At 46.3% G+C, this 13,567-nt stretch overlaps 1 protein-coding gene across 13 annotated transcripts in view; it reads left to right on the forward strand.

Moving 5' to 3' along the window:
* The first annotated feature begins 74 nt into the window (after positions 1–74).
* The window catches only part of ubap2l (ubiquitin associated protein 2-like), a 31,244-nt gene continuing 17,751 nt past the window's right edge, over positions 75–13,567 (forward strand). For 6 of the 13 annotated variants that reach the window (XM_066721529.1, XM_066721536.1, XM_066721532.1 and 3 more), the window contains exons 1-10: positions 870–1,165; positions 3,789–3,924; positions 4,430–4,507; positions 5,157–5,267; positions 5,379–5,547; positions 5,738–5,833; positions 7,429–7,474; positions 10,852–10,896; positions 11,906–12,012; positions 12,538–12,597. In XM_066721529.1, coding sequence (XP_066577626.1) covers positions 3,829–3,924; positions 4,430–4,507; positions 5,157–5,267; positions 5,379–5,547; positions 5,738–5,833; positions 7,429–7,474; positions 10,852–10,896; positions 11,906–12,012; positions 12,538–12,597 — 808 coding nt within the window. In that variant the 5' untranslated portion in view covers positions 870–1,165; positions 3,789–3,828. The other 7 variants (XM_066721534.1, XM_066721542.1, XM_066721535.1 and 4 more) reach the window with 3 other exon arrangements.

The raw sequence follows: 13,567 nt of genomic DNA on the forward strand, positions 1-13,567 counted from the left end.
TGTTACATGACGGGAGTAGCGCCGACGCATGCGTCGTGTACCGTAAAGTCGTGTAGAGAGGCGCACTTTATCAATGGAGATTGCAAAACAAAAAGACAGGCGAGAGTAAAGAGGACATTAGCATTGTTTTGCCGGACGGGCACAGACGGACTTAAAAAATAAGCGTAATGTAGATACTGTAAAATCATTTGAACAGATACTATTACACAAGTATTGATTATATTTGTCTAATTATTATGCAAAATCACAAATAACATCATCTGCAGGAGAGAGCAGAGGAATTGCTGGGCTAGACTGTTATACTGTACCGGACTGTTTTGTAGTGCAATGCACTGTTCCGTACTGGACTGGACGATATCATATTGTCCTGCATAGTACTATAGTATACAATCTGTTGTGGGTTGCACTAATATACTACTGTGTACTGTACTGGACTGTACTACGCTACAGTGTTCTGTAGTATACTTTACTGTGCTGGACTACACTACTCTGTTCTGGGCTACAGTAAGTACTGTACTGAAGTGAAATCATAATTTATCTTACTTGGTACTTTATCTGTCTATTAATTAACATTGGATGAAATACAAAAAAATACAAATAAAACGAAATTTGTCCGTGGATTTGATTGTATTATATTTGTATTCTATGTATTGTTTTTAATTGATATGCTAAAACAGTTATAGATGTGTAAAGCGACACAGTATGTTTTTCGCTTGGCATAGTGGCACACCCGACCCATGTCACATGTAGAAGGTGAAGAAAGGCGGACCCGGGTCATGTGACCGGGGTGCGCGCCGTGAAGCCGCGCTGTGTTCTCTTAACCATGTGACGCGGCGGTCGGGTGTCAGTGTGGAGAGAAGCAGGTAAACTCCGAGTCCCTCGTTATTGTCTGCGCGGCTCTGCGGGCTGCTTTTTAATCTGTTTTCCAGAGGTTTGCGGGCTCAAAATAGTGTCCACCGAAAGCAGGTCGATATTGAGCCCGCTGCGTCGGTGTACAGGCTGAATAAGAGGCACCGACGCGGGGTTCTGGGTTGAAATCTGTCGATATTTATTTTAGTTACACGGGGCCTAGCGGCCTAGCCGTATCCTCGGTCTCGGCGTGAGCGGCCGACCCGGGAGAGCCGTTTCGGAAGAGCGTCGGCGGCGGTGTGTGGCGAGGTGTAAGGTATTTACTCCCTAATCGGCAGCCGTAGGGGGAAGGGGAGATGGAGCCGGGTGAGGACCAACAGGCCTGTGGCGATTATGCGAATTTGAATACTTGGAAACGTTTTAAAATGGTGACTCTGGTGTCTAAGTGTTATTATTCCTAAAGCGGGTTAGTTGAGGTAGAGAAATGGCTGCGATGTCGACCATGAGGTAAGCGGCGGCGAGAAGCGGAAGCCATCAACATATTAGCACCGACTTAACACAATTAAATAACATAATTCAGCTTTGATCATACTTTTAGAGCATTGTTGGCCTCTCTTAAAATTGTAAAACAAAAAAATCGGCGATATATCGATCTGTTTGAGAAATATATTTTCTCGGCAACAAATGTAAAGTTTTCCTCATGGCAAGCAAATATAATAAAAGGCCCATCCTGTGATTTAAACGAGTTTTCTGTGCTATGTGTGCCGTATTTGATGCTGTATCGGGGTGTGTTGGTCGATGTACCTTTTCCGACCGTTGAAGTTGTCCCCGCTGGCGACACGCCGCCTCCCCGCAGAAGAACACTTCAACAGCACTTTATACTCGGGCTTAAATGAAGTGTCGTGTAAGGCGTTGGGGGGGAGATTTAATTAAAACTTAACTATATATTTGTTTCCATTTTTCAAACTTAAAAGTGCCCAGATAACCCTTCTGTGGTTGTAGTAATTTTCAACACAGGCTGATTCACACGCAAATGCATGAATTTAAAACGCTTCAGAAAACCCCTAACTTTTCTTTTTATGGCTGTCGGTCGCTGTCTAGCCGCTGCTCTTTGTGTTTAACGGCGCTAAAAGTGAGGCGCTTTCGACCACACGTACTTCGTGACGACCGGGATTTAATATTTTTCCGAAGTTCATATTTCATATATATGGGTTTTGAGCTGGGTGTGTGCGGCTCGTCGGCGGGAGGTGGAGGCGTGGGCGCTGCGGGACGGGGCTCGGAGCCCCAACGAACAATAGTTACACGGGGGTTTAAGGGAATGTAATGCGAGTGTTTCTGCGCTTCATTACGTCCGACGACTTCAAAAAGTGTCCAGATGAGACCGGGAGGTGCAATCGACTTTCTTCCTAGCTTTGCACAAGTGTATTGACCATTAAAAACGGTAGCCGTATGCATCGTTGTGCCTAATCCATATTAATGCTCCCGGTAGCGCTCCTCTAGCTGCTGCTGCTTTGCCCCGCGTCCAGGGCTGCGGTGAGTGCTGTGGGTGTCTGTAGAGGGATGGGCTGCCATTATAAACTCAACGGCGGTTTGTTTCTGTTTGACTTAGCTAGCGACTTTTTTTCTTCCTGTCTGGATAAGTGGCAAAGGGGCAGAGAGGTTATTCCTCCTGTTTTTTTTTTTTTTTAATTCTACACCGTCGTCCACATTTCGTTGAGTTTTTTGATAATAAATATATATATAACTTAAATGCAGATTGAAATCTGTTTCTGCACGTCCAGCCTTGTATATGTAACTATATTGGCGTACGCATGCGTTCAGACTTGGGCAGCGCGGTGGTGTCCAGATCCAGGCCCGGTTCTAGAGGTGTGTTCAGTCGAGACTGGTTAGACCAACACTCCAGTATAAATTAGAACTGGGTTGATTTTTGCTTTGAAAGCACCAGACCCTGTACTGTAGATCACGTGGATTGGGAGACACTACTGTACTCTCTCTCTCCAGGACCAGGGCTGGAGACCCTGTTGACCTGGACTGTTGCTCTCTGGTGTAGGAGGCCCCTCTCCTGTACTTTGGGGTGTTTTTTGTTAAACCTTATAGGGTGTGGGGGTTTACCCTATGGTTGATCCCAAAGTGAGAGCTGTTCAGGTCTTGGGTGGAGATGGCAGCAGTGACCTGTTTTCTGAATGTCTAATCGGTTATTTAGCAGGTGCCTCTATATGGGGACATAAAAGAAAAAGGCGCACATAAAAGGAGTGCAGCTTTTCTTTTGAAATTTAATCCTGTTGGTTGGCACGTTTTTTTTTTTTTTGGGTGTGCGTCTCCCTCCAAATGTTCATTCTATTTGGAGACAATATATGGAGGTGGGAGGCAGTGGTGGAACAGACGGGACTATGACAACAGCTGCTGTGGTGTGGACTTCCTGCTGCCACCTCTGTTTGAAGTCTTGTAGATGCGTAGTGACGTAGTTGGACTGGGTCAGGAAGCTTATGTGATGTGCTGTGTAGTGAGACTGCACTCACCTTTGACCTGCGTTAAAATAAATAAAATGCATGTAAGCCCGTGTATTACTTTTCTTCCTTCACCGTAGAGTTTGTTGACGAAACAGTGCCATGGGCCTGCAGTTTTATTGGGAATAGTTAAGAAACGTCCTATTTTCACCTGAATGACCCAACCCATTTGAAAATGTTGCATCTTTCAAATGCGATAAGCTGACTATCTTTGTCTCATTTTATGAATATCTGCCAGTGTTTACTGTTTATAGCTTTTGTTTTTACTAAAATAAACAATACTGTCCTATTGTACAGTTGTAAATAGTAGTTTGCTGGTGGGGAGAGTTGTGGATAACATCAGCCAAAATAAACCCGACAGTGATGGGGCCAGGAGAAGCTTACATATGTAAGATGCACAAATGTCTTGACGGGGGTTGTGTTCTCTTGCAGGTGTTTTCCTTGTAAATACTGTTATTTGTATATACTGTAAATGATGACATCGGTGGGCAGCAGCCGAGCCCGGGGAAACTGGGAGCAGACACAGACGCAGACACACAGCCAGACACAGCACAAGCAGAGGCCCCAGGTATGGAAGGAGGGGGGAGTTTGAGTAGAGAGGGGGAAGAAAGGAGGCACAGGTGTTTTTGTTGGACAGGGGGGTGGCCATGGGGGAGGGAAAGAGAGTTCTAAAGTATGGGGAGGCAGTGTGACGCAAGATGTGGAAAATGGGCAGTGAGGCAGAGGGTGGGGGAGGGGGGAGTTAGGGGTAGTGAGTGTTTAAAATAGTGCTAATAATTCCCAAATGAAATCACAGGGGAAGCATACATAGAAAGACAACCCGGCGGCTTGCTTCCATGGCTGAAGGCACTGCCGCACAGCACGCGATTGTGTTACACTGAAGCTGCATTGAGCTCTGTCAGTCGCCCGTGAAAACAAACTTTCACTTCCACTGCTGCGGTCGCCCGACCACACGGCTGGACACCCCTCGTTAGTCAGGCTGTGACACCCAAAAACCATTCCTGCTCTTCAAAAAGCATATTCATTATTGTGCTGTGTCATCCTGTACTGAGCTGTTCTCCATCTCTTCCCAGGCCACTGCAGAGCAGATTCGACTCGCACAGATGATTTCCGACCACAATGATGCCGACTTTGAGGAGAAAGTGAAGCAGGTAAGTTCCTCTGTCCCCCTCTCTGCCTCCTTTGTGGACTTCTTTGCTTTTCCTGCACACCTGTAGGTCTTCATGGCTCCCCCCATAGCTTTGAAGGTGGGATAGCGTGTGCCACAGTGACAGAGTTGCTTCCAGATGCTTCCGCTCAGCTCCAGTCTGAGTGCTGAAGCAACATCTGACTCTGACAGCAACCACTGCCTCCTGCCCTGCTCTCCTGGCTCTCTGATCCCTCGTGCAGTCAGTTGTCCTTTGGTTATTTGAGTGGCCAGTGGCCCGTTCCCTACCACCCGTGCAACGAGGCTGCAACGGTCCCGGCCACGTCGTTTACAAAGCAGGGGACGAGAAAATAAGAGAGCCAAGTAGAGGCCAATCATTGAGAAAAACAAGTAAACAAAAGAGAATTGCAGACAGGGCAGTGCCATTGGTACCCTGCTGAGATACATGTGGAAAGGGGTGCTTTTTTTTATAAAGTTTGTATTGGAGATTGGAGCCAGTTGGGTGCTGCTTGCATCCATATCCTCCTCCTCCTCCTCTTGCTGCTTTGCTTTGGAGAATTGACTTGTCTCCTCTGGAGCAGTGGCCCCAGAGTTTTGACATGTAAGTGCCAGGTTGTCTCTGTTTTTGACACTATGGTGTGCATGTCTTCCAGCTGATTGACATCACAGGAAAGAACCAAGATGAGTCTATGATTGCCCTACATGATTGCAATGGGGATGTAAACAGAGCTATCAACGTCCTCCTGGAGGGTAATCCGGATACTGTGAGTGAAGGGTGGGGTGGTCGGGTTACTCGAGATGGGTTTCAGTGCCAGGTGTGGGGGAGTGTAATGGTATGTTTTTTGGACTGAATCCTGTTCTTCTCGGTGCCTCAGGACTCATGGGAGATGGTTGGGAAAAAGAAGGGTGTGTCGGGACAGAAGGACAGTGGACAGACGGAGACGAGCGAGGAGGGGAAGGAGAACAGGGACAGAGAGAGGGATGTGGCACGCCGCCGTGGGGGGCCCCCCAGGCGGGGCCGAGGAGCGAGCCGGGGCCGTGAGTGTAAGGACCAGTACTCAAACTGTCTCTCCATCAAGTGGAATATCCTGAGCATTCAGTAGTTTCCCTCTTCCTTTCTCTCTCCCTCTCATTTTGTCATCCTTGCTCGTCTGTTTGTAATTTTAAAGTTACAATGAAGTATGAATCTGACCAACCGTGTGTTTGCTGACCTACTTCTTTCTCTCTCCTTCAGTCCGGGGTCAGGAAAATGGACTGGATGGAGCAAAGGCAGGTGGACCGCCAGGCCGGGGAACAGAGCGTGGTCGCAGGGGCAGGGGGAGAGGCAGAGGTAACCCACGGCATCCTAACTGTACTGTATATTTTCCTTGGTCTGGTGTAGGGCTGTGTGATATGACGAGATATATTGTATGACAATAGAAAAACGTCTGTCGTTTCATATTATGCTATATCGTTTATATCGTAGTGTCGCAAATTGCAATCTTTACGGCAGTATTTTTCGTCATTAGGACGCTTTGCGTTCTTCCTGGTTCTTACACACGTGTCGGACGCGGCAAGAAATGAGCATCAGAAACGCAGACAGACATGAGGAGTGAACTGACACACAATAACCAACACAACCAAGAGATACTTTAATGCACAAGCGCACACGGTCCGCCCCGCTCTCTTCGCCAGGCTAAACTCGATAAACCCCCACCCCCGCTAATTTAGAGTGATATAATTTGTATAAAATTAATAATAACGTTTGTTTGCATTATAATAAATTGGAAAGCAATGCAAACATGCAGAAAGTATCATTTTCTTTTTATGGTGAAGTGGTTCAACAGTTGTATTTATTATTATTACTATTATTATAACCATTTTGTATTAACAACGTGCTGTACTTGTAAGTAGAATTGAGACGCGACAGTCAGAGGAGAAATGTCCCCGTCTAGCAGATGTTAATGCGCCACTATAAACCCGGCTGTGCTAAATCTACCTGAATCTATACCTTTAACAGCGCATGTGTTGTGTGATTTCTTTTACTTGTTATTGTTATGTGACAGTAAATCATACTGTGTATATGTATATATGTGCTCTGATGAAAATAAGTCGAAACGCGTAAGCATTATGATCACTTTTTCTCTAAAAAAATAATTTGAGACATCGGTGAATATGGACTGTTTTTAGACGGGAGCTGCTGTACCATCCTAATATAATATGGATAATTGTTATATATAAAATCCCTGGGATAAGGCACCCCGCATTTAAGATTTATTAAAACTATTGTAATTCCAGCTATTTTAAAACTTGTGTATAATGTGTATATATATATATATATATATATATATCCCATAACAACATAACACATGTAATAGTAATCATACAATACTTGCCCTGTAATGTGTTGCATTCTGCATATATTTACCATGACAGCCTGCATGTAGAATTTGTTAGTTTTGCTTTTTGAAGGATTAACAACATACTTGTAGTTTGAATGTCTTTGGTCTTATTTTGTGGCTTGATTGGATAAAAACAAGAAATATCGAGATATATATCGTGTATTGTCCAAACTACTAAAAATATAGAGATTATTTTTAAGTCATATCGCCCAGCCCTAGTCTGGTGGGTAGCCAACTGAAACCTCATTGCACTAATGAGGTTTCAGTTGTGGCTAGGGGGGTGATGAGGGGAATGTGGTAATTTTTAAAAGGACTGCTGTACGATTGGGCATCCACCTGCGTTTTGCATAATTTTATTTTATGATTTATTTTTTAATTAATGCGGTGTTGTGCAATTGTCTGGCTAATGTGTTGGACCCATCTCTGCACAGACGGCCGTGGCTGAAGCACCGACCCGTTTCTTACAAAGATCTGTGTTTTGGATTTTCCCCTTTCAGCTGCTGCAGGTCCAGTTGTCTGACCTGTCTGTTTCTCCCTCCTTTAGGGGGCTCTGGCCGGCGAGGGAGCAGGTTTTCGGCCCAGGGCATGGGGTAAGTTGATGCACACCTGCCCGACACATGCAGGGGGGTATGTCTCCACATCACTGCTGGAACACACTCCTCTCCCCTGACCACCCCCTTTGCACAGCAGACCGTGTCGCTTCAGATCCAACCTGACTGAACTGCTGCAGGGAGTCTTGTATTATGAAAGAGCTGGGAATTGACATGGGGTGCAGGGGGTAGTGGCAAGAGTGCGCTCCAGGATGGCGTCGGGGGGGGGTTGTTTACTTGTAAGCGCAATGGCATATTAGACTTGTTGTGAACTTTTAAAAATAAATCCACAAGATCCCTGCAGCTTGTCAGCTCTGAAACGGCTCCAGCAAGTTGTGCGTGTCCGCTGCCCACCCCCAGCACCGTCTGTCCCTCTGAGTCACGTCCTGTACAACGCAAGGCAACGTCCAGGGCTCCCACACAGCTCCTTGGGTGGGGAATGGGAAACTTTTCCAGGCCCTGAACAGTTTCCAAACCTTGAGCTCCACCATTCTTCAGGCACACCATGGCGAGCGGCCATCCAAAAACATGCAAGCAGAACCGGTGTCAGATGTAAACGTTGTGCCCGTCACGAGTCTACAGTTGGGGAGGGAGGTTCGGGGTTGCGGTGTAGATGGTGGAAAGTAGGCGAGGGCCCAGTTTAAGGGTTGTATAATCTCCCAGATGCCTCCATAGTAGCTTAACCAATGGCAGAGTACTTTAGCCCCTCCCTATTCCCAGGTGAGATTTTCTCATGAGAACACTCTGGAACCAGGGCCTCGGACTTGGCCAGCTGACTTTTTTGTTTGGGGAAATCAAGGTACTTCCCAAAACTTGCTTTTGTTCATTTTATGTAGATCTTTTTTTTTTTTTTTTCTGTGCTGTTCCTGCACACCCGTAGGTCTTCACGGCTCCCCCTGTAGCCGTGAGGGTGGGATAGCGTGTGCCACAGTGACGGAGTTGCTTCCAGATGCTTTCGCTTGGCTGCAGTCTGAGTGCCGAAGCAACATAAGACTGACAGCCACTGACGCCTCCTCCTGCCCTGCCTCACGGATAGTCACTTGGAGAGATAGAGTTAGGAGTTTGAAGGTGTTGGTACAGGGCTAAATGGGAGGCCTAACCCCCACCCACCCGATAAAATCCTTTTTTGTACAAATTATGCTTGAGGTATTTTGGGGCAATAGTGAGTTTCCAGAGTTTTAGTGTAGCAGTGCCCTGTTTGTGGTCCTACAATATCATGCATAATTTATAAAGTGCTTTTTGTGATCAGGGTAGCTTAAACACATAGACAGTAAAAATCCATCATTTACAAGGATATACATTTATAATGCTATTGTGCATTTAATCCATTGACTGCACGGCTGGCCCACAGGTTATTGGTCTTTGCTCTAGTGTTGGTCTCCACACAGCCCTGGTCTGACATGCACTCTGTGTCTGACCAGTCGCCTGTTGGAATATTTCACTCTGTATAATTTGGGAGATTCACATTAATAGAGCTTTTCTCTCCGGGGTCTGTAGCATAATGAAAGCTAATTCCACGACCACCTGAATCCATTAAATAACTTGGTTATGCCACAGAGTAGTCCCCTGGACGTTGCCTTGCTGAAAGTTGGTGCGACCCGACGCTGGAGTGTTTTACTAATCACAGTCACTTGCAGCTCAAAGAACGGCATCAGCCACCGCAGCCCCACTCTATGGACCATAAGGGTACAGTCGCCCTGCGCTGTCCCTGTCTGGTCTTCACCTCTGATCAATTAATATGCAGATTTTGTCTGACAACCTGCTACAGTACAGCAGGGTCTTCAGCTCTGTGGTCCTAGTCTACAGATGTTGGTTAAAGTCCAATCTGTCCTCTTCCCTAGTGTGGCTTGTGCATTTCTTTGAATCCCTGCCGGGCTGAACTGGTGTGATTTTGGTTCATATATCATTTTTTTAATGAATTTGTTTCAAACTGTTAAAGAAGTGTGCTGTCAGTCAGGGGTGTTTAGGGGTGTGCTGTGCCTCTTTGTGCAGGGTAACGGGTTTAATTGCATTAGCGGCTTCTCTGGTGTGCAAAACTTTAAATCTGCATGGTTCCACTTTTTTGTTGTGCCCTTTATTATACTAAAATATGGTGATGCTTTTTTCCTGGCTTAATTCTTGGTGTAAGCAGTGAACATCTGTGCCTGGATTAAATGGGGAATTTTGGCCCACACTCGGGCACACATGCAGACAGGGTTGCACTCACACTCACAGATAGGGGGTGCACACTAACTTGCTAATCCCAGAGTTCCCAGCTGGACTCTTAAATCTCGGTGCAGTGGAGACGCTGGGAGCATCCACCCCCTCATTGTAGCTGCGGAGGAGTTGCTTTGGAAATGTTGCAGCCGAACTTTTGCCAAAATTTGACATGGTGATCCTGGGTCTAGTTCCCCATCACCTTTTTGTGTGAACTTTTTTTTACAGTAGAACTGATTCTGTGAGGTGTGGGTGGGTGGGTGTGTGCACGCGTGTGATTGTGTGTAGAAGCTTTTGCAGTTTCACTCCTGCTCCAGCAATACATTTTTTGGACTAGCGTTCTGTCCCTTGTCCGAACCCCCCCCCCCACTGTCCCCAATGACCCCTACCCCTCCTTTACTTTACACTAGATAAGCATTAATGTGTCCAGTGGTCAGATTCTTCTCTCAAGAGTCTCTGGTAGGAGTACTGGTTTGACTGTCCTCCTCAAAGTGCAGTTATTGCAGTTGCAGGCCCTGTTAGCAAGCAATGCCACCAACACTTGCCTTTTAAGCTCTGGTGTTTGACTTGAGCAGTGGGCAGGGCTAGGGGCAGTTTGAACGTGTTGAAAGCTGCAGTGTTGTGTGCTAATGCTAAACCAACTTGCTGAAATGCATTGTAAGTTTGCCTGATGTGATTTTTAACTTTGTGGGAGTGTTATTTATTCCATAGACCTGATTAGACTTGTTCTAATTTTTTTCTTCTTGGGCTTTTCATTTGCAGTATGTAACTTTTGTTGAATTACAAAAAGTTATCTGTGCCTTGGTTGGTCACTTCACACCAGCTATTAATGCACTTTCTCGGCCCACATGGTGGTGGCGCTGCAGTTGGAGGAGTTTTGTAACTTGACTGTGAGAGACGCAGCTTGCCTTATCCCCTCCACTTCATGCAACCTTCCAGTCTGCAAAAAGTGACTATGAGGGCTCTAAAAGCTGTATTGATTTTTTTTTTTTTTTTTTCTATAAACCTTCCCATTAGAAGAAAAACATGCAGATTCATTCCCCCCCCCCCCCCCCCCCATAACTTCTGTTTTGTTCAAATCTTGCCCCCTGTCCACAAATTCTTGTTATACATTTTTTTTTTTTTTTAAATTCAATGTGCTGCTCAGCCTGTAATTTGTTACTGTTGTTTTTCCTCTAAAGCCAGAATGATAAGGGGTCAAGATTTGATTTTTCGGGAGACGACAGGTGAGTCTATGGTCGAAAGGTGCGTTGAGAATAGTCCGGCACACACACACAGCCAGGCAGAGAGAGGGGTGGGGGGAGATGGAGAGATTAAACTGAGCCCCTTTGCAAAAGGAGTTAAATCCTATTTTCACGATTGCACTGAGTCCTTGTTTAACATGCGCAGCACTTTAGAAACAACAATTTGTATTAATCATTTTAGAAGCAACCCTGGTATTTTTTCTTTATCCTTGATCTATAGTTCACAATTTAATTAAGTAATAGACAGAGACCTCAGTCATGCTGATCGTGTCTCACCCCGTTGGCTGCACGCTACAGGGATTTGCACGATGGAGGTAGATAAGTTCACAGCTCTGTGCCAGTCTGCTCCTCTCCCAAGGTGCCTGAGAAGCACTTTATATTCGCGCACATGTCTCTTCCCTGGGGAGGGATGGGTGGGGGACAAACAAAGCATTTTGAACTCTATTTAACAAGGCACAATCGCTTAATTTTGTTACTTGAGTGCCCATAGGCAGTGTACACAGTGTTCTGTGCCGTTTGCTTTGGGGGGGGGGGGTACAATTTCTCTCAGCTCCCAAAGCCCCCCAATTTAGGTGGTCCAGGTTTCCATTTGTCTTCACTGGGGTCTGAAACGGCAGTTTTGGTTGTGTTTGACTTTTTAAAAGGCTTTCACTTCTGATGTCCGATTGGTGGTTCGTTGGGTGTGGGATGGGGTTAGTCTCCTTTTATAACAATCAGATTCTCTTGTTTTTGTGTGTAATGGGGAATGTGATTCAGATTTGGCATTGAGATGGGGAAATCAGTGTAAAATAAAGCTCTTTAAATGCCGAAGGGGGGGTGGTTCTGAGATGATGATAATCCTTTGTAAAATGAAAACCTGGACCTTTTGTGCATCCCCTGCCCCCTCTCTGTCTGTGTAGCCCCTCAGTTGTAGTGCTGTTGTTGGTGTGTACTGGTCTCCTGGTTGGTTGCTGAACACCTGGCTCTGTGTGTCTGCTCTGTCCCCCTCTAGGACCTTCAACCCTGCCGACTATGCCGAGCCCTCCCACAACGAGGACAGCTATGGCGGCGGCAACACATGGAACAACACGGGCAGCTTCGAACCCGATGATGGAACCAGTGAGTGCCCCCACCCCCTGGCCAACTGTCTTTTGCTCTGTCCCCCTGTTGTCTTTGTCCTCCTCCTCTTAGTCTTCCACTCTGTCCTTTCATCACCCCCTGGAGGCATTAGCTCCTCACCCCAGGGCTGTGCATCTCCAGCATAGGAGAGTGTCCAGCTTCTCACTCCACACTGGGGTCTTTTTGCCTTAATTTGATTGTTTGGTGTGTTTGAGAAGGATGAGGGGTCAAATCTAGTTTTATTATAGCTCAATCTGTTAGTGCTTTTAAGTTTCCTTTCATTGCTTATTTTTAAGTTCTCACTCATAAATGTTTTGTTTATTCGATAAGAGTTTTGTTACATCATATTTCTTCCCAAGATTTGATGTTTTTGCAAAATATCCACAGGTACACTGCTATTTTTGTCAGAAGGGTGGGCATGTCTGGGGGAGGTGGGGTGGAGGTTATGGAGAGTATGGGTCTCTCCTTTTTGAGGCGGTTGTTTATTTTTCCTGCCTCATTTAGAATTCTTCTCTTCTCTTCCAGGGCTTGAATTCACTGGGAGTGAGGGAACAAATTATCCCAGAAAATTTGAGTCTGATTCTGGTACGATAACTATCCCAGCATCTCCTTTGTCTAGGATAATGTTTTTTTGTTTCCCCTTCTCCTGTTTGTTTCTTTTTGGTACTTTGCATTGGAAAACATTGAAATCTTGTATAGAGTTTAAGGATATCTGTGGATATGGTCAGACATGTTGGTGTTTAATCCACCCTTTTGGTTGTGATTCTGACTTTCTTCCACGGCAGGACTGTCTCTTGTCTGTCATCAGTCCTTCACTGGCATCTTTGCTTTTGTTTCTCCGCTCGTTTGCTTTGCTTGCCCACTCACTTGTGCTCTCAAACCACTGGCTCCCTTCGTTATACAAAAAGGGCTTATCTTGCTCTTTAACGAAGCGCTGACCAGAGCTGGTCATGTGACGTGTCAGCAGCAGCCCCGCCTCCCCATCCTTTCCAACCCAGTCTGTCCCTCTATGTGAGGCCTGCTCCCGGCAGCCCTGCTGTCTCTGTCTCTCTCCTGCCTCTCTCGGTCCTGCTCCCAGGAGGGGCCCTCTATCCTGCTGGTCGGGTGTTAGTTTAAGGAGAGCACCCCTGACTCCAGGCCCCTGAGCGGTGTTCCAGCCGTGGCCCATCCGTGCCTCGTTCCTTGCGTATGACTTGGGGAGGCACTGGTGCACTCCAACCCTGGTGTCATCAAAACCACTGGAGTCCAGTTAGACCCAGGAATCGGCTTGATGAAGGGAGCTGGAGCAGGAGCCAGCAGGGTGGGATGGGGATGGCTCCTCCTGTGGACCAGGGCCAAGGAGTGCCCATCTGTTACTGTTTGTGATGTTGCTGCTGTTTTCTGGTCTTTCTTTCTACACCTCTCTCACTTCCTTTTATTTGTTGTCCCTCCCACCCAAGTCTTATACTACAGTGACTAGGTGGGCTAGTCTAAATTTGACCTGGTAATGAATCAAAAGGTGCTGAAAGGGACTGGAGTCTGACCTCCCTCACTTTTGAATTAAATGTATCAATTC

The sequence above is a fragment of the Amia ocellicauda genome, chromosome 14, assembly GCF_036373705.1.
Source record: "Amia ocellicauda isolate fAmiCal2 chromosome 14, fAmiCal2.hap1, whole genome shotgun sequence".
Lineage (NCBI taxonomy): Eukaryota > Metazoa > Chordata > Actinopteri > Amiiformes > Amiidae > Amia > Amia ocellicauda.